Source organism: Micropterus salmoides, unplaced genomic scaffold (genome assembly GCF_014851395.1).
Source record: "Micropterus salmoides isolate LMB-PRFRI ecotype aquatic unplaced genomic scaffold, ASM1485139v1 Ms_hic_scaffold_8, whole genome shotgun sequence".
In the NCBI taxonomy this organism is placed as follows: domain Eukaryota; kingdom Metazoa; phylum Chordata; class Actinopteri; order Centrarchiformes; family Centrarchidae; genus Micropterus; species Micropterus salmoides.
Window position 1 is genome coordinate 35660200 of NW_024044570.1, and position 22128 is coordinate 35682327.

The window sequence follows — 22128 nt, forward strand, 5'->3', positions numbered from 1 at the left end:
ATGCAGGGATAATAACATCTAAACACAGCGCAGTATCCACGCCCCCTCAGTGTAGGTTTGCGTTTTACAGCTCATGAAGTTTCTTGGGAGTCTCCAAAACTGTGACTGTTTTAGCCTTTAAATCAGTGCATTTTTTGGCTTCATTTCGACCTATCCCTCTGGATTATCCTCTAATGATGGAATAAGAAGTAGTCATGGTGGTGAATTCAGTCCACTGGTTTCGCAAAGGTCTGCGGTTGCACGATAATCCGGCGTTGCAGGAGGCCCTGAATGGAGCTGACACAGTTCGCTGTGTTTATATCCTGGACCCGTGGTTTGCTGGCGCCGCTAACGTGGGAATCAACCGATGGAGGTAGGCAACTTATCTTTATCTGTGACCCGTTTAAGTCCCATTAAACGTCCGTTTAACATAAGTGATTATGTGCGCACTCTTTATGAGGTATGACCTGTATGGTTCATTGCTTTATAAATGTGCAGCGCTTTGACTTTAGGCTTGGGCCTCCTCTCCATGTCGGTTCGCTAACGCTAGCTGAAAATGGAGAGCATGCAACGCCAAGCACCACAGAGAAAACGGACTATTTAATGTTATCCTCGTGTGTCGTCAAAGTTTCCTCATCAAGAAGAAGATCACTTCTTTATCGAACCCGTCGACCTGTCGGCATACGCTGGAACTGCTAAATAACTGTTACAATAAATAAATAACGTTTAATGAATAAACTAACGTTACGTTAATGCGTAAGTTAGAGGAAAAAACACGCAAATCGCTGCTTAATAACGACATTTTATTTAAGAAATTTATTTTTTATTATGAACTCACTGAATGGCGCAGTATGTGGCTTGGACTTAATAAGTCGAGTGTGTTTTGCTCGGGCATAGAATTGTGTAGGGACTGACACGTCCCCAACACCGGCCCTGGCAATGTTGGACCCTGGCAGATTTTAAATTGGCGCCCCCATACGCAAACCTAAAAATTCCACCTCAGTGGTTGGGTTCATCACTCCTCTATCCTCAGGAATTGTTTTAAAAGTTCAGCAGCCAAACTCCCAATTTTAGCATGTATAGATGAACAGCCAAGTCAGTAATCATGGTCAATAAGGAATAAGTGTGATTAGCATACTTGTCAACATCATAGACTAAATTAGGAGACCAAACCTCCATAAACGGTGTGTCAACCCAGAAACTGTTTTCTTGCATTATGTAAAAGCATTGGTTTAGTTTCACTGGTGGAGGGGACTCAAATGAAGAGGAGGGTCTGAGGGTCCTCCCCCAGAAAATTTGAAGAAATGAAGACTTCATTTTTTGCATTCTGGTGAAAATGTCTGCACCAATTTTATGCCTCAATTTATAGTGGAAAAGTTTAAATTTATGTAAAGGAAAGCACAAAATGTAGGCAGCAGGTGACAATTCAAAATATAAAAAAATAATAGAATATAATGCAGTAAGGCTCTTCCTCTTTTGTGTGTTTTGTTCGGGGATGTGTATGTGGCACTTTTTTTTTTTTAACCTCAAATAAGTTAATTTTAATTAAAGTTCTAAATTCCTGGACTTGAATAGCTCCTGTGTTTCAGCAGGTTTTCTGCTCATGTTCAAAACTTTCTGCACATTCAGAATCTCCACGTGTTCTCTGACATCCCAGAAAAAAGTCACAATATTACGAGACTGACGTAATTATTTAATTAGAATTCATCATTTTTTTTAGTCTACCTGCCCTATACTCTGCTGTGCATTCCTTATTGCTCCGCTGGAATTATCCCTTTTAGACCGTTTGGCCGACACAGTGCACAGACTGCATGTTGCATGTGAAACCGAAACCAACAGGAAAACACTCGCCACAAATCCACACACATGTTAACTTCAGCAGCTCCAGTAAAGTGTAGCTCACAGTCCCAAACAGAGCAAGGCTGCGCCTCAGGTTTTAGATGTGTATATTGCAAAACTCTACACGACACGACTCCTCAGAACTGTCAGGACTCACAGCACGAGGTGCACTTAATTACTATCTCGGCGTATGCCGGCGTCGCAGCGGCTGGGCGGAGCTGATTCGTGCTTGTGCCAAATCAAAATCCTTCTGTGCAGAGCTTCCTGATATTTTGCGCCCTTGGCAGCGGCCTATGTTGCCTATGCCACTGGCTGGCCTTGCACATTCCTACCAATATCCAGCGACTACTGAATTGTCTCTAGCAATAATGTTCTATCAAAATAATATATAACCACTGTGAGAATAACTAACTATTTATAAACCAAAAGATGGAATTGTAGTAACCAAAAGATGGAATTGTAGTTTGTCAACTACGACAGATTATTAGGGCATTTGTCATTAAACAAATGATAGTAATCTGAGATTTTGAAGTAAAATCTTGAGTAAAAATAATATTATCAGAAAATGTGTAATATACCAGAAAATAAGGCATTTAAGAGGTTTCTTGGAGTCATATGTGCATGTGTTAGTATTTCCTGCAGTCCCCAGGTATTTAGACTTGTAAAAGGTTTGGACTGCAGTGTGGTCTCAGTGTAGTTCGAGACACTTTGCTCTGTTTTGGACTGTCTCTCTGCTCCAGGTTGCTTCCCACTGAAGGGAATGTAAGCTGCACTTTATCAGAGCTAGTGAAGTTCACATTTGTGTGGATTTGTGGTGGGATTTCTGCCTGATCACAAGTGTTTTCAGTTTGTTTTAGTTTTCCACCTTCAATAAAGAGCGCGCACTTATCCAGTGCACTCCCAAATGGTTCTGTGCCTGTCAGGCAGTCTGAAGGGGATACTATCATCAGTATCTTGTAATATTACAATTTTTTATTATTAATTTATACAGAAAATATCAATGTCAGAGAACACACATTTGTGATTCTGAATGTGCGAAAAGTTTTGAACATGAGCAGAAAACCTGCTGAAACACAGGAGCTATTAAAAGTCCAGGAGTTTCTAACAGAATTACAATGAATTCATTTTACCTGTCAATGAAGTGAAAAGGTGCCACATGCTGATTAGAAGACACAAAAGAGGAGGGAAGACCAATTATATCTATGTCTATATCTATGTTTCAGTATTACTAAATGTTGAATTAAAGAACATTTGTGCTGATTGGTTGATGAAGGTTCTAATGATTAATTGGCTCAATAAATGTAAGCTAACTGGAGGACTCCTTAGGAAGCTGGAAGCTTGTTGACACAGTGACTCTTACCTGGAACCACCACTTGAAGGATTTTCTGACCCGTCTACCAGGGTTGGGATGGTTCATGCCTCAGGGCTGAGCTCATTACCATCATCATTGCTTTATTTCCCTTTAATGTCAACCATATGTTCACTCTTTCATCAACAACTCCTGGTAGAAAACTGAGCTTGGAGGCGCAGTTGTTGCAGCAGCAATTTGTTAATGCAAACGTAACCAACCTCATGCTGCTTCTATACACAGCCAACTAATGTGAGGCAGTTTTAGGGCTGCAAGTAACAACTAGTTTCATAATTGATTCAGCTGTTGATTAGTTTTTTTTTTTTCAATTAATCAATTAACTGTCTGGTCTATAACTTAGACCATAGGTCACTGATAGGCGGACCGTGGTCCAGATCCGGACCCAGCCGCTGTCCTCTCCGGACCGCCACCTACAGCAGATTTATTATTGAAACTTCCTACCTCGTGACGGAGCGTTTCTATTTTAACCCGCGCACACACGAATTGAGGAGACGAAAGGGAAAAGAGATTTCACATGGCTTTTAATCAAGAATGTACAGATTTTTACATGTACGTTCAAAATCAGAATAGGTCATAGAACTCTGATGCTAGCTGGCAGGACAAGCTAGAGCTCACGTTTCTCACTGAACAAGAGAAAGTAGGAGAGGTAGCTCCTACTTTCTCTGTTCATTTGTTATGTGTTTATTATAAAATTGGTTAAGACTGCACTTCATCACTTAAAGCTACACTTTTTATTTCATTTTTTCTAAAAATTAGACACTTAATTTTAGTTTACTTAAATTTATTATTAGAGTAGTTATTATTTATTATCCCACCAGTTTGATGTGAAAACTGACATTTGATTTGACAGTCTGTTGTTGACTAAAAACACATGTTGATACAATTATACGTTATGGTACTGAATGATAACGCATGTTAGTTGTTTTGATGTTCCAGACCTTTGCTTCAGGAAAGTTTCTCTAACTGGACCTCTTTGAATTCTAATTGAATACCCCTGACTTAGAAAATTAAATGTCAAGTCTGAAAATAGTTTTCCAGATTGATTGTTGTGTCCAATTAATAATCCTAAACTCCAAAACAGTCTATATTACAATGATTTAAACAAGAAAAAAACATCAGATGCTCACATTGGAAAAGCTGGAACCAGAAAATGTTTTTTTTTTTTTTTTTTTGAAAGATGACTCACAATTAATTGTCCAAAAGCTTCTGACAAGATTTTAGTAAATGACTTTGTCATTGATGCATAAGAATACAAATCTACAAATGGACAATTAGGTGCAACAGTTTGTCAAACCTCGTAAACTTCACCAACTTTTTATTGTGCTGTTTTTGCAGTTTGGAAAAGCATTCACACAGTGACCACAGCCTCAGATCACAGTTACTGATAGTAGGCTGTGGTGCTGGAGTCAGCATTTTGCCCCATAGAAGCAGAATTCCTGAGTCTGTCAGTTTTAATAAAAAATCACCCGGTGAGTGGGGGTTGTATGAAAAGCACGTTACAGACTGAAATGGTCCCATCTCTGTGCTGAAAAACAATCAATGCCATCACAGCTGCACATCCTGCTGACTTGTAGGTATGTCATATTTCTTACTAATTACATTTCCCTTATGTGTGTCTGTGTGCAGGTTTCTGCTGGAGGCTCTGGAAGACCTGGACAGCAGTCTGAAGAAGCTCAACTCCAGATTGTTTGTAGTCAGAGGGCAGCCTACTGATGTTTTCCCAAGGCTTTTAAAGGTCTGTATTCCTGTCCAACAAAACATACACCATGCAAACATCAACCGTTCACGACCAAAAGAAGTCTCCTCAACCACCGCCAATGTGTAGCACCCACTTAGCGCCACAACACATCAGTTTAAGGCAGAGCGGGAAACATTAAGCCAATTACCACAGGGGATGATTAGAACTCCATACTCTTTGTGACAAGTGCCATGGAATTTTTAATGACCACAATGAGTCAGGACCTCATTTTAATGTCTCATCCGAAAGACGGTAGCTCGTACAGCACAGTGTCTCCATCATTGAGGTCTTATTATTTAGGACCAGAGGGAAAACTGCCCCCTACTGGCCCTCCAACACCTCTTCCAGCAGCAACTTAGTTTTCCCAGGAGGTCTCCCATCCAGGTGCTGGCCAAGCACAAACCTGCTTAGCTTCAGTCAGTAGCATGGTTTACATTGGTATGGCTGCTGGTGTACTAATATACCAATTACATGCTTTAATGTTCAAACAACACATTAATTTCCCATCCTGTGTCACCTGGTTGTGATAACTGAACTTGAAATGTGATTGTACAGTCACAGTCCGACCCATTATTAATTATTTTGGTGATTTGCAGTGGAAAATGTGGCTTTGTTCAAACTGAGTGTAAATTGAGACGTCTGTTTTACATAAAAAATCTTGCTCATTTGGCATTTAATGAAATACTGTCAAAACACAATAAGACTAAGCAGCTAATTATCAAAGACTCACTTTTAAACTATGTTTAGTCCATTTTTAAAGTCGTTTCAGCTGCACCACAATCATCCTCACTCAAACATTCACATCATCTCCAACGTGATAACTATGATCTAATTACAACGAATGAATGTTCAGATTTATTAGATTCAAACAGTGATACTGCACTAATGTAGCACATGGTAAATGTTTCAGTGCAACCGGTGACAACCTGACAGCTGCCTTGATATCCACAGTCGCAGTGTTCTAAAGAAGGACGGTGTAGCCTATGCATTTTATTCTGTGCCGAGGATAAATCCAAGATGGCGATTGCAGTCCTTACATTGATGACAGATGGATCATAAGCGTTTAAGATCATGTTTGGTTAACAAACTAATATCTAACCAGCGAGTAGGTTTTCTAGTTTAAGATAACCCTCTAACTGGAATGGAAAATCCAGAGTCTCATTTCAGACTGAACAGGCTCATCAGGAAAAGTGTGGAAAGTGTTATGCGAAACATCACCTAATAAAATTACTCAAGTAATCAAAGCAATAGTGTAGAGATTACTGAAGTTATCCTGACGACACATTAGTCACGTCAGACCAGTGACCATGGTGAAGCAGGAACTTGTGTGATATTGACTTAAAGTTTGTGCTTGTCAGACAATAATATACTATCCATTGAAATGTTTGCCAAAGCTGAAGATTATCTGTTTGATACCTCGAAATACTGTAGAGAATATTGTATAACTTGACTTGTGATCTGTCAACACCATAATAAAGTCTGAACACCAATCATACAAGTCAAATGAGGGATTAGAAGACCTATTGCACGCAATGTTCCGTAATTTATGTCATTCCCATTCAGGCTACAACATCATACAGTGGCAAGAAAAAGTATGTCAACCTTTTTGGAATTTTATGGTTTTCTGCTTAAATTTGTCATAAAATGTGATCTGATCTTCATCTAAGTCAAGGGTATTGACCGATATAATGTGTCTAAAATAAAGTAAATTCTGATCCCTTATGTCTTTATTGAACACACTCATTCAACAACAACTGGTTGGATTTTGTTTTTCTTAAGCCGGACTTGCTCCGGTGTTTTGGGTCGTTGTCCTGTTGCATCACCCAACTTCCACACAGTTTCAGCTGACGTACAGACATTCTCACATTATCCTGATGAATTGTCTGATATACTTGGGAATTCATCTTCCCCTTAATGATTGCAAGCTGGCCAGGCCCTGATGCAGCAAAGCTGGCCCGATTTTATGATGTCTCCTCCACCATACTTTACGGTTGGGATGATGTTTTCATGATGAAATGCCCAGCCCCTTCTACGCCAGATGTAGTGCTGTGTGGTTTGTCCAAGTAGTTCAATGTTAGTTTCATCAGTCCACAAAACATTTTGCCAGTACTGCTGTGGAGCACCAATGTTCTCTTTTGCAAACGTCAGGCGTGCAGCAGTGTTCTTTTTAGTAAGCAGTGGCTTCCTTCGTGGTGTCCTGTTGTAGATACTCTGCTTGTTCAATGTTTTACGACATGTAGACACATGACATTTATTCATTTAGCTGACGCTTCTATCCAAAAAAATGGATAAAAAAAGGATTTGGGTTGGGTTGTTTCTTTACCTCATTAATGAGTCTTTGTTGTGCTCTTGGTGTCATTTTGACTGGGCGCCCACTGCTTGGTAGAGTAGTAATAGTCCCAAAGTGTCTCCAGATGTAAAATGTTTGCCTAACTGTAGACTGGTGTGTTTCTAAAGTCTTTGAAATGACTTTGTAACCTCTGCCAGCTTTATGTAAACCAACAATTCTTGATCGTAGATCCTCTGAAAGCTCTTTTTGGCGAGGCATGGCTCACATAAGCGTGTACTTCTTGTGCAGAGCAAACTCCAAAAGTTTGAGGGGTTTTTATCAGTCAAAGTAGATTGTAGTCCACACCTCCAAACTCATTTTCTTAACGAGACTCCAGGTGTGCTGAAACCTAACTCCAATTAGCTTTTTTTCATTAACTCAAGGGTTCACAAACTTTTTCCACAAGCACTATGAGGTTTGGTTGCTCTCAATAAAGACATGAGGGATCAGAATTTACTTTATTATTTTAGACACATTATATTTGTCAGTACCCTTGACTTAGATGAAGATCAGATCACATTTTATGACAAATATATGCAGGAAAAAAAACATGATATTCCAAAAGGTTCACATACTTTTTCTTGCCACTGTACGTTCATACTTTGACTGGTATGACAGTGATCCAGGTATTAAATGCCATTCTCTGTGACATTAAAAAGCTTTAAAACATAACATGGTTGACTCTGCAGAAACCATGACCAAATATGGTAAATGTACCAAAGTTTGGAGTAGAACAGACAGGTTTAGAAAACCTGCAATAAAGAAAAAGTATTTTATTTTTTGCCTTACGGGGACAGCAGAAGCAAACTGCGAGCACAACATTGACATATCACCTTTTAAGTTCATCCAATAATTCAATAATTATACATCCAATAATTACAAAGGAACATTATCATTCATCTGGAGTCAACTGCTGGTCATGTATAGTGAGTTTGTAGAGCTATTGCACCTGTAGCCTTACCAGCAGTAATGTTTTCAGGATGTATTAAACCCACCCTGATGTGGTGCTGTTTGGAGGAGTGACAATCACTGAAACTGAGTTGGTGCCAAGAAACATGATTATTGTGTTGTGTGACTAAGCACACACTTACTTCAGTTATTTCAGTGACTTGAATGTCAATGCAATACAGTATAATTTACATAGTGTGCATGTTCACACTGCACTAAACCATGTTAGAGCAGCTGCAGACGGTGTTAACATTTATGAGGAGATTCACTGTGGGGTTCCAGGCAAGGAGGACCAATTGACCATCTCTATACAATAGCAATTACATAAAACACTGCTGGTTTTCCATTATATGCAATGGAAACCCAATAGTCTGCAGTTTTTCATTCCAACCTAACACTGTAGCTTTGTCATTAACACATCCTACTGGTCAGATAAATGAGCTACTATAGAGTTTGAATGGGATGAAAATATAAATCACAAGACTTCTTACAAGAAATTGGACCTTCCTGCTCCACTACTTGATCTTATGTTTGTACTAGTGTCCATATATTCGTACTAAATCTGTGGCCTTTTTAAACTTAATAAATTAGAACTGATAATAATGAGGATAATGGCTCTCCTTCCAGCCTTCACTTCCAGCCCTTAGAAGACTAGTTACCTGCAAATAACACTTTTTGTTTATAGACATGTGACAGAAATGTATCACCCCACCAATTTTTCACATGAACAAACTCTGGTGCATAATCCCGTTTGGTTTGTTGGGGCTGGTGTGAAAGCTGTCAGTCCTACTCTGATGTACAATCCACCAACCCAAACAACCAAGACAGCTTGAAAAGGAGGGTCTCTGTCTACTTCCAAGTGGAATGTTGGGAATTTATTGTGGTTTGAAAGCAGAGCATTCAAAAGCTAAACTACTGTATAGTTGCTGACTAATCAATAAGTTGCAAGATTGAAAAATTAAAAAAGATATCCATATCATATTCAATATGTGCAGAGGCTAATGTGCAATATTATAGCTTGACATGTTTACTCCTCTTGGGTTGTTCAAATTAGCGTCGGACCAGAACTAAAAGTTAAAGTTGTGTTAAAATATCTTTTTATTTAGCTTTGTCTGGACCAAATGAACTGAACTACGGGTGAGAAAGAACTTTCTGTCCAAACTGTCCACAATTAGTCTTCAAACTGTAGCTTGTAGCATGTATTTTACATTTAACTGTGACCTGGTTTGTTGCATTGTATAAAGGTGCACCTTGAGCTGGATTACAGAAAGCACAAGCTGAGACCAATGTTGAATCCAAACACTTCAATGGTTTCATGACCAGTGTTGTTTGGTTTTTTACATAGTTATCCTCAGCCCTGCTACACAGCCTGCTATTGTCTTGCTGTCTTTCTAACAAATTCTTTCTTTCTTTCTTTCTTTCTGTGCCTCGCTGCAGGAGTGGGAAGTGACTCGGTTGACATTTGAATATGACCCAGAGCCTTATGGGAAGGAGAGAGATGGGGCCATCATCAAAATGGCCCAAGAGTTTGGAGTGGAGACCATTGTCAGAAACTCACACACCCTCTACAACCTGGATAGGTTCGTAACACCCACACACACACTCATATTGTGCTCACTTTGGGTTGGTAAACACTGACATCAGCGATTCGTGTTTTATTCCTGAAATCTAGTATGGTGCAAAACACCATTGTAAGGCATGTTATGACAGTTCATTATATGAGATAAAGTAGAATTCAAATTGTTGCACTGCTGCACATGTATGAACCAAAATAGCAGGTATGCTTGGGAACACCCACCCAGCAAAGACGCTGATGTTATCGTCAGAAATGGCTTTATCCCTGCAGATGCCGCTCTAGTTCAGCTCTTACCTGGAAAGTCGACTGAGTCTGGCTGCATCGCGTTACTGCGGGCCCCGGGGTCGACTGGAAGTGTCTCTGACCAGTTTCAGGAGCGGAGCACGGCTCTCTGTGACTTGGTGTTCTGTCGTCTGCTATGCTGATCCCTGAGTAATTTTGCCTACCAGATTTTTCTGACATTTTAGATTTTGTTGATTTGGTAATTGTGCTTTTATGATTAAGTAGGCTATGTTGTTAAATGTTTTCTTTTTTGTCTGTTTTAACTGTGTTTATGGTTGATTTACGATTGGGAGTCTGCACAGGGTGTTTTATTTTGAAAGTTGACCGAGTCTCTATGCCGTTCTGTGTCTGACTTCCTGTCTGGTTTGAGGTGAACTGCGCAGCTTGACGCCGGTTCTGTCAAAAATAGACTCGCTGTGTCTCGGAGTGAAGAGCTGCATCAGGGACGCGCTGTGGACTCATTGACTAGCATGGCCGCATGTTATTCCAAAGGCTAAGCTACATTCCCAAAAGCTGCATGTTAAATTTGTAGATAGACCTGTAGCAATACATCTACATGGCAAGTGAAACATCAGCATTAATAAATAAAAAGAAGTAGGGGTATGACGAGACACTTAGCTCACAAGACTGAGGTCCTGAGATCGAGATGAGATTGTAACATTATTTTAAGATCTTAAAAGCCGAATTATGAAAATTATTAAACGCTTAATTTCCTGCATTCAGGTAAATCTTTCCGCATCAATTTATGGTGTGACACACTGGCTAAAATTCCAGTATTCATACTCCTCAAACATCGGCTCCTAGGGGCCTTAATGATGAATTACTTGTTGGCATTTTCCTGTGATCCCTGAATATGTTCTGTTGGCTAAATTCTCTGTAGATGTGATTGTGTCCATTTACTTGCAGAGCTCAGTCAGGCTCCTGCAGATGTGGCTGAAATGCTTCACCGTTACTCATCAGGTCGCTCTCTTATGTCAAATAAGCTATATTTGTCTGTCTCACGCAGACGGCTGAACACCTGTGGTGCTTTTGAGGCAGTAGCACCTAAATTGTGTCTTGCCTGTACACTGAGAGTATCCAGACCTGCAGGTGTTACATATGTAATACCTGCACTTCAATTCACTGCATTACATAACAAATTGAAATATTACGTCTGTGTGTGTGTTAAGAATACTCTGAGCGGATTAGACAGGACGGAGCTTAGCGTTGTGCGTGTGCTCAGATGCCCAGAGGGTTTATATTGGTAGTTGTGGACTTGTGCCCAGCTTACCCTGCTCATCAAAGTAGTCGCAGTGAATCGACCAATAGGAAGCTATCCCTGCTGCAACTCCACCAGGGATCCAGAAGGGCCTTACAGATATAGTGGAGTTGTATAAGGTAGAAGCTATAAATACAGAGCTCTGCTGTCAGATGCACTGGCAAAACAACCTGGAGGTTGAAATAAAAAAGAGGCTCAGTTTCCTAGTTACTTGTGAAGGTATAGTTCAGTGATGATAGGAAACAATTTTTGATGAAACTATCACTCTTGGATGCATTTCAGAAGTTCAAACAGTAGAGTACTGCCGAAGCCATGTCAAGCTGCACAGAGCAGATCGAACGAGGCACGAAGTCAGACACAGAATGGCATAGAGATTCTTGTCAATTTTCAAAATAAAACATCCTGTGGAGACTCCTGTATATCAACAATAAACACTATTAAAATGGACAAAAACAGAAACCATTTGACTATGTAGCCCACTTAACCATAATAGAAGCACAAAAATCAACAAGATCTGAGCAAGTCAGCAAAATTGGGCAGACAAAATACTCTGTCCTGTGAATTCCTTGCACAGAAACCAGAAACCACTGCAACTAAACCTAAGCACACAGTTACCACAAATCAGGTGACGGTCGTTCGGTCCCCACAGGGGTCGGTCGGTCGGTCGGTCGGTCCCCACAGGTGACGGTCGGACGGTCCCCACAGGGGTCGGTCGGTCGGTCGGTCGGTCCCCACAGGGGTCGGTCGGTCGGTCGGTTGGTCGGTCGGTCGGTCCGTCCCCACAGGTGTCGGTCGGTTGGTCGGTCGGTCCGTCCCCACAGGTGTCGGTCGGTCGGTCGGTCGGTCCCCACAGGTGTCGGTCGGCCGGTCCCCACAGGTGTCGGCCTGTCCCCACAGGTGTCGGCCTGTCCGTCCCCACAGGTGTCGGCCGGTCGGTCCCCACAGGTGTCGGCCGGCCGGTCGGTCGGTCGGTCCCCACAGGTGTCAGTCTTGGGGGGAAAATGGAGAAAAGATTTTGGCAAGAATTCCTAGAAATGACACTGTTATTGGTATTCTGGCCACCCTCGGACGACATGATGAACCTTTTTTCATTTCGGATACTCTCCAGTGCAACACTCATGACAAAATGTCAACATTTTACATAAGATAAATAATTGTTATGTTACATAAATTCTGCTGTATATTGCTATACTTTTCTATCTTCTGTATTGGTCACAGGATAATAGAGATGAACAACAACAGTCCTCCTCTGACCTTTAAGCGGTTTCAGACCATTGTGAGCAGACTGGAGTTGCCTAGGAGACCACTGCCTCCCATCACCAAGCAGCAGATGGACAATTGTCACACTAAAATAGCTGACAACCATGACCAACTATACAGTATCCCTTCACTGGAAGAACTAGGTATACATGATTGTTTTTCATTAATTTTTTTAGAATTGAATATGAGGGCTGTAGGACTCCTTACTCTTTACATTTAGCTGTTCTCTGGCTATACTGAGGGACAGCTAGGATCTAGGAGAGAGGACGTGGTTGGATTTATTCATTACTGTTGGGTTTGATTTGATAAATAATTCCACACTGCTGGATGCAACTGAACACTAGCACGCTGTGTTCGTATCCTACCAGAGCAACTGGAGTTGCAGTTTAGTCCAAATATGTGTCCTTGTCTCCTGTGTGGCAATTGCATCAAGCTAGATTCCATTCAGAAGTTTAGTAAATAAAATACCATAAATTGTAATAAACTCCTCAGGTCCGTAGACATACAGTAAATAATAGTCACATTAAAATTATTAAATGGGGATTAGCATATAGAGAACAGTTAGCACTTGGGCAAAGTGTGGTTCATCAGATAATGGCTGCTTTATATTTGACCTTGTCTCCATGTGAATATGTGTCCAGGGTTCAGGACAGAGGGTTTACCTCCAGCTGTGTGGCGAGGAGGAGAGTCAGAGGCCTCAGACAGACTCAACAAACATCTGGACAAAAAGGTAAACCAGAAGCTGACATTAAAGGTCTTTAATGTCAAACATTGGTGCAGGAAGTGTTGAGTTTCAATGATGGGAGCTTAACTACAATCTAAAAAGCGTCAGAGTAGAGAAACTATGAGTGAATGAGTCAAGACTTTGACTTGATCGTGTTGTTGTTGTTGAAAAGGTACACCAAAGTGAATTAATCAAGGCAACATAATTGCGTTAACTTCATCAACAAATGAAAACAGGAGCACGAAACAGGAAGGCTTCTTACTAAAATATATTAATTGTAGGTAGAGGAGTAAAGGTCCTGGCCACTATCTGAGAATTTAAAGTAGTTTAATATGATTAATATCTATGTTTAGGGACTAATGTTATTTAATCCACAGCATTATACATCATAACAATATAATTGAAAAAGATGTGTTTTTACATGTCGATATCTCGGGTGATGACTTGAATGCCCTCACTGTGTTTGTCCGTACAGGTGTGGGTAGCCAACTTTGAGCATCCTCGAGTAAACAGGTGTTCTCTGTATGCCAGTCCTACTGGCCTCAGCCCCTACCTGCGCTTCGGCTGTCTGTCCTGTAGGGTTCTGTACTACAACCTCAGAGAGCTCTACATGAAGGTACTGTGGATACTCAGAGAGATATCAGTTCAGGCTACACAAACATACTCCACTCTGTTCCCTCTCAATTATGACAATCCACTGCTCTCTTCTTCTCTCCTCTGTTGTTCGTTCTTTCTTGTGCCTGCCATCAGCTCCGAAAGCGTTGCAGTCCTCCTCTGTCCCTGTTTGGCCAGTTGTTATGGAGGGAGTTCTTCTACACAGCTGCCACCAACAACCCAAACTTTGACCGCATGGAGGGAAACCCCATCTGTGTCCAGGTGGGCCTTTGCACCAATCAGCTCTTGTAGACCATTACAGTAGGTCATAATGTCCTATGGATATGAGGCCAGAAGCTGTTTTATAGGAGGGTGAGACATTTTATGTAAAGGGCAGCTTCTCAAGCACTGTGGTCCAACTGAACTATCCAAATAGTCATGATTATAGTATGTTTTACCACAATACTCATAGATTTGTTCGGCCTGTATTGGATGTGTTGTCAGTAGCCCGGCTGAACTGCATTTCCCCTCGCCGGGGTTTCTGCTAGTCTGCTCCTCTCAGATCACACCTAGTGCTGGTATTTAGAATAATAAGTATAATATAAATAAAGAAATAATAAGTAGTTCATAGAGCACAGCCTTGTGGGGAGGGGCTCATAAATACCATCGTTTATCAGAATCAGATCAGATGCAAAGTTAATTAAATTATGATTGATTTCCTCTCTGATCCTCTCTCCCTTCCCCCACAGCTGTCCCTCAGACTCAAGCTTCCAGCTTCACCACAGCTAAACTTGTAAAATCTTATTCCTCCCCTCTTTCCTTTTCTGACCATGAGCTCATGTGGATATCCAGATTTAATGAAGCTGTTTATTCACAGATGATAAATAATCTGAAATAGAACCAGTGTTGTGTACTAACCAGCTATAGCACTATAAACATGTACATAACAGAAGAGTATGTACTATAGTTAATATTTCTCTCGTGTGTCATACATCTCCAGATCCCATGGGACCAGAACCCAGAGGCACTGGCTAAGTGGGCTGAGGGTCGGACTGGTTTTCCCTGGATTGACGCTATCATGACCCAGCTGAGACAGGAGGGCTGGATCCACCACCTGGCCCGACATGCCGTGGCCTGTTTCCTCACCAGGGGAGACCTGTGGATCAGCTGGGAGAGCGGCATGAAGGTAGGACAGAACCGTCTTTAATTTAGTCTTTTCAAACACAAACTGTGAGGCGGAGAACACATGAACCGCGTTTGCTTTTACACCGTCTACTTTGGCAGCATCAATGGCTGTTTGTGTCAAGTTCACTGTAGTATGAATTGATAAATGGGTATACATCAGCCCTATTCAATTGGCGACTCGCAGGCCACATCTGGCCCAGAAGCAACCTCCGTGTGTCCCATCATACATAATCTGATATATGACAACAAAAGTAAACTCCATACGCAGTGTATGGAAGTAGCTAACGAGAGCGCTATTTCATTTCCTTCTCATCTCTGCTGAGAGTTTCACATGCACTGTACCGATCACCGCCAAGCCAGGACTCAGCAAGCAGCCTGTCCCCCTCTGTGTTGCTGCAGAGCGCCTCCACGAGCGCACAGAGTCAGCCAGCAGATCAGTGACTATGCTCATTAGTGGACGAGAAAGTACGTGGTGCAATAAAATCTTTGGGAGTAAAAAGCCAATCAACACAAAACAAGCTAAAGTGCAAGATGTCTGTCTTTAGTAACTGTTCAGCTTAGTTTGCTGCGTACATTAAAATTTATCATACAGGTGAAACTCAAAAAATTATCATATCGTGCAAAAGTTCATTTATTTCAGTAATTCAACTTAAAAAGGTGAAACTAATATATTATATAGACTCATTACATGCAACGTGAGATATTTCAAGCCTTTATTTGATATAATTTTGATGATTATTGCGTACAGCTTATGAAAACCCCAAAATCAAAAAATTAGAATATTGTGAAAAGGTTCAGTATTGTAGGCTCAAAGTGTCACACTCTAATCAGCTAATTAATCCAGAACACCTGCAAAGGGTTCCTGAGCCTTTAATTGGTCTCTCAGTCTGGTTCAGTGGAATTCACAATCATGGGGAAGACTGCTGACCTGACAAACCATCATTGACAGCCTCCACAAGGAGGGAAAGCCTCAAAAGGTAATTGCAAAAGAAGTTGGATGTTCCCAAAGTGCTGTATCAAGGCACATTAATAGAAAGTTAAGTGGAAGAGAAAAGTGTGGAAGAGAAAGGTGCACAAGCAGCAGGGATGACCGTAGCCTGGAGAGGATGGTCAGGAAAAGGCCGTTCAAATGTGTGGATGTCTGCATCAAGAGCCAGCACACACAGACGGGTCCTGGACACGGGCTTCAAATCAAGCCGCTCCTGAACAACAAAACGTCTGAAGAAAAAAAGAACTGGTCTGTTTCTCAGTGGTCCAAAGTCCTCTTTTCTGATGAGAGCAAATTTTGCATCTCATTTGGAAACCAAGGTCCCAGAGTCTGGAGGAAGAACGGAGAGGCTCACAATCCAAGATGCTTGAAGTCCAGTGTGAAGTTTCCACAGTCTGTGTTGGTTTGGGGGCCATGTCATCATCTGCTGCTGTTGGTCCACTGTGCTTTATTAAGTCCAGAGTCAGCGCAGCCGTCTACCAGGACATTTTAGAGCACTTTATGCTTCAGCAGACGAGCTTTATGGAGATGCTGACTTCATTTTCCAGCAGGACTTGGCACCTGCCCGCACTGCCAAAAGTACCAAAACCTGGTTCAGTGACCATGGGATTACTGTGCTTGGCCTGACCTGAAGCCCACAGAGAATCTATGGGGCATCGCCAAGAGAAAGATGAAAGACATGAGACCGAACACTGCAGAAGAGCTGAAGGCCGCTATCGAAGCATCGTGGTCTTCCATAACACCTCAGCAGTGCCGCAGGCTGATAGCATCCATGCCACGCCGCATTGAGGCAGTAATTCATGCAAAAGGGCCCAAACCAAGTACTGAGTACATATGCATGATTATACTTTTCAGAGGGCGGACATTTCTTTATTTAAAATCCTTTTTTTTATTGATTTCATGTAATATTCTAATTTTCTGAGATTTAGAATTTGGGGTTTTCCTAAGCTGTACGCAATAATCATCAAAATGATATCAAATAAAGGCTTGAAATATCTCACTTTGCATGTAATGAGTCTATATAATATATTAGTTAAGTTAAGTTGAATTACTGAAATAAAAATAAACCTTTGCACGATATGCTAATTTTTCAAGTTTCACCTGTATATAAACTTTGCTGCTGGCTGAGACAAACCAGCCCCTCTCTACTAGCAGCAGCAGAGGGAGGAGGAGGAAGGACCGATAAGGACTGAGTTTATCAGTATTTCTAAACTTCACTCAGTATTATAATGTGAGGAATATGATTTATTTGACTGACTTTTTAGATTTGCTTCCAGTGAGATATTAGTGACTGTTATTATTAATAAACATTTAGTTATAATAAAAAAATCCATTCTAATCCTATTTTGAATGTTTTCTTTTTTTAAATCTTTAAAAGGCAATTACTTAGTAATGAAAAACTATCAATAAGAATGTATCAAAATCCTAATGATACCTATCCCAACTCGTGAGAAAGTGTCCGGCCCATCTCCACCTCCTGCTTTCAAAATCTGGCCCAATTGAATTTGTGATAGAATAGTCCTGGTGTACATCATGAAGCATTCTGTGTCTGTGTGTTCCTGCAGGTGTTTGAGGAGCTGCTGCTGGATGCAGACTGGAGTGTAAATGCTGGCAGCTGGATGTGGCTGTCCTGCAGTGCCTTCTTCCAGCAGTTCTTCCACTGCTACTGTCCTGTCGGCTTTGGAAGGAGAACTGACCCATCAGGAGACTACATCAGGTAGACTTTATTGTGGCACTTGCACAGTATCTCTTACCATACCACATCCTTTTCCATATTAAATCTCTGCTAACTTAGGGATCTTTCCTCCATGTGAGCTTTAATATGACTTTTCTTCAGGCATTACATCCCCATCTTGAAAGACTACCCGAATCGGTACATCTATGAGCCGTGGAATGCCCCGGAGTCGGTCCAGAAGGCAGCCAACTGTGTGGTGGGAGTGGATTACCCCAAACCAATGATTAATCATGCAGAGGGCAGCAGGCTCAACATAGAGAGAATGAAACAAGTTTACCAGCAACTCTCCCATTACAGAGGACTCAGTAAGTGAACTAACAAGACTACACACACACACACAGAATGGAGTATAAGGTTTAGGAGATCAGACCGTCTGGAAGGTGTTGGCCATATACAGTTTTGTTAGTCATCAGAGGCACGTCTGTCTGACATGAATAGGGAGCCAATGAAGGCAAGACAAAATCGTGCGCGATACGATCAAATGTTCTAGTTTTAGTTAAAAACTCCATTTGAAGCCTTTTAGTAATAGCACGCAGCAGGACCTGAAAGCCTCCACTCGAGGTAAAGTTAGTACACGGAAACCTCCATGAAAGTGAAAAGAGGTGTGATGCAGAATCTGGACACAGTAGTTACTTACAGCTGTCTGCTGTGCTGCACTGCAAATCCTTCCTTAAACCATGTCATCGCCTGAAACGGTCATCATAACCACAGGTTAATGACCACGGCTGTGTCGACATTTAAAATGAGTGAACACAGTAAAGTTGTCTTTACTTAACATCATAATTAATATTTCAGTGGCCTGTGGCATTGAGTCAGCCCTGTTCTAATAGATCGTTGACTAAATATGGACAACCCTGTGTGATTATGACTGCTTAAACAGCTCCTGTATGATGTCAGCTCCTTAACATGCACACCTCACATACAAAGCTCACATGTAAAAGTTAAATACTAACTTAAGAAAATAATGATATTGCACAACAGGAGCCACATATCCAATGTTTCTCTCCTCCTGTACCAGTCTTGCAGATATTTTCTTTACTTCGTGCATTTGGAGCCAGACTGTAATTCAAAGATCCATCTGCTTGCCTTTCTCACTCTTTTACACTTTCAACAAAATCATGAAGAGATACAATTGCTGTAAAAGGAATTATGAAATGTTGAATTAAAATTGAACATTTTGTTTACAGATTCCTTCGTTGGAGTGGAAGTAAATTTAGCACTTTTATATAGATACACCTTACGGTAGGGAGGAGGATTACATCACTGTGTATGTATGTGTGTGTGTGTGTGTGTGTCAGGTCTACTAGCATCAGTACCAACCATCCAAGAGGAGGCAGAGCCACCAATGACGGATGAGTCGCAGACCAGCAGTGGCCCTGGTAGGAGGAAACACAGAAGCAAGAATCTTATTTTCCCATCAAGGATCTACAAAATATTAGCATAATTATTACTTAGTACACGTGTCACAGTCAAACTGTTCACAATATCTGCTCATTATTTATTTTCTTGTGTTTTCCTAGACTCTCCTCCCAGAGGTCCTGCTGACAGTGAAGCAGCTGGCTGCTCTACAGCGCCTGATTCGTCCACAGTCTGTGCATCCTCCACCTATGCCCCATATCCCGAGCCGGAGGACGCAGTGAACATTCACCCTTCCCAGACACCCTGCCCCTCATCAAGCTCACGCACACAGCCCTCTGCAGCCATAACATCTACTGCCAGCAATCCTCTGTCCACACCTATCAACTCCTCACCAGCCCACTGCCCACTATCGGTGTCCCCTGCAGCCTCATGTTCCACCTTGTCCTCGTCCCTCAGTCCCGCAACAACCGCAACTCTCTCCTCTCTGGGGCACAGGAGGAAGGGCCTTGCCTGCAAGGTCCGGCGCAGCCAGAGGCAGCGAGGGCGACTGATCTGCACTCCAGCAGCCAGGGAGGGAGAGAGGAGATCAGAGGAGGAGGAGGAGAGGGAGGAAGCAGAAGGGGAGGAGAGGATGGAGGAGGACGTTGAGCAGGATGAGGAGAGAATGGAGGAGGCGACTTCTGGAGAGACTGCAGGACATCAGCAGTAATACCAGGTACAATACACATGTTGGGGTTTTCAACATATGGTCAGGTTTGGTTATTAGCTGAATATCAAAGATATTCTAGAAATATTAATTAAACTATTAATATTCAAAATTATTAATTACAATTAATTAATATGGGGCACCACCCTGGAATCAGGGACCAATAACCAAATATGATCAGTCTAAAAGAGGGTTTGTCCACCTACTGATGGCAAACAGAAGAGTGAATCTGCACATTGGCCGTGGTAACCAACTCTAACTACAAGATTATACACAAATAATCACAGGCAACAACTTCTTAAAATTATAACAGCATTTATTCAACTGCGCTGGCTGCGTTACCGGGGTGACCTGCAAGATTACAAGATTATGTGTGTGCAGTATCATGGAAGTATCATGGTGTTTTCTTCTCTGGCTTTTCTTTCAGGTGGAGTTCAAAAGAACAATGTTTAAACGTCCTTCCTGGAGAAGTGGACTGATAAGGAATACAAGGAACAGGGTTCTGGATATGTGGACAACATAAATGTACATTAGCATGCATACAACTGGAGGTAGAGCGGGTCATCAGCTGATCCCCAGCTCCTTCTGTCACCATGTCGAAGTGTCTTTGGGCAAGACGCGAAACCCTAAACTGCTCGTGATGCTCATGCCAGCATCTTGCATGATGGCTCACGCTCATCGGCGTGTGAGTGTGTGATTGGGTGAATGTATAGCGCTTTGGTTAATAGCGCTATATAAATGCTGCCATTTACAAAAGTGGAGGCAGTAAAAAAGCATTTTACTCAAATTTATCCCAGTCCTGGAAAAAATGTAAATATTGTCTGGACAATCATTTAAATAAGAGTAGCACATTTTAGAACAGAAGCAGTCCAGAAATACTGTAAATGATTAAACAGATATTTTTATTTGAGGAAATGAAGGAGGTCATAATCCTAAAAGTAATAATTAATGAGTAATCTTCTCTTGTACAGTTCCTTCTCTGAGACATACACACACAGTTAGTAAGAAGCAACATTATGTACCGCCACTCTTACGCAATACAACATAGTCTGGCCATTAGCAATAGCACCTCTGTACTTGTACTGTCCTCTTGCTTCTACAAATGTCCTCTCCTTAGAAACCAGGTTGGGCAGGAGCCTGAATGTTGCCTGCCAAAACACACTGTCCTATATCTGCACTAGACTCTCTGTAACTGAACTGAAAATAATTTGATAAAGCAGTGTATTCTGACTTTTTGCTGTAAACATCTTGCAAAATTGTGGTTTATGAGATTTAACAAGTTATGGTTGAGTCCCAGAATGATGGTCTACATGATTCTGGGTCCTGTTCAGGCCAAAAACTTACTGTTCAGCTCCAGACAGATGTACTAGCCTTTATGTTGTAGCTCCATTCTGTGTACAGTTGTGAACATTTTGGGCCTGTTTTTAGGAGGCAGTCGTTTATATTCAGATGGGAAAACAGTGATGGAGAACGCTCTTGTTGATGTCTGATTTAGGGGTCAAAAAAGAAGACACTTCTGACCCTGGGGAAATAGATGGATGGGTCGAAATTTCCTCAAAGAGGGATCATAGTTTGTTATAAGACAAACCTCTCAGCCCGTGCAGGTGTCATATTATTGGTGTTAAAAACTAGCGGGAACTGTGAAGTTTGAATCCTAGAAGGTAAAAGAGCAAATCAGCCAGTAGAACCCCGACTTCAGCCCATCAGGGCTAAACTGGTCACAGGTCAGAAAAGCTCACAGCTCCCACTTAGCCTCAACACAAGCCCTAATCAGATACTTGGGTTTTGCTGTACATTCCAGCTAACAACAGGATGATGCTCTGTGGTGCGAGAGGACAGTCTGTGGGCTACATGGATATTTATTTGTTTTGTATTGTACAAAAAGAGTTTATTTTCATTAAAATTGCTGAAGGCATTGTGATTGAAATGGGAGTTTAAGGTGTACTTTCTACATGCGTTTAGCAGTTCTGTGTAATAAACACTACAAAACATGTTTGGGTAATTCACATAAATAAAACATAGCTGCACATTACATAATCGCATCAAAGATGATGAAGTTGCACATAGTTACCATGGCACAATACTACTAACATGAAACATTGCAATGCCAAAATAGTCATCGATAATTGATTTAAGACATGTTAATGAATGAAAATACTCACGTTTTCCATAAAATAACAGCAGATTCAATCATAGCAACACACAAAAACAACAGCACCACCTGCTGGCAAGAATTAATCTCTGCCAGTTCATATCTTG

The 22128-nt window shown here is 41.4% G+C and overlaps 1 protein-coding gene across 1 annotated transcript; it reads left to right on the forward strand.

The window, feature by feature from the left end:
* Positions 1–43: 43 nt before the first annotated feature.
* On the forward strand, positions 44–21796 carry cry2 (cryptochrome circadian regulator 2). The gene is made up of 13 exons (XM_038705786.1): positions 44–352; positions 4814–4922; positions 9640–9782; positions 12537–12721; positions 13220–13308; positions 13778–13918; positions 14053–14178; positions 14897–15082; positions 17635–17786; positions 17907–18109; positions 19103–19183; positions 19325–19878; positions 20297–21796. Exons 1-12 carry the CDS (start codon positions 195–197, stop codon positions 19870–19872), a joined length of 2121 nt encoding a protein of 706 aa, XP_038561714.1. The 5' UTR covers positions 44–194; the 3' UTR covers positions 19873–19878; positions 20297–21796.
* The last annotated feature ends 332 nt before the right edge of the window (positions 21797–22128 follow it).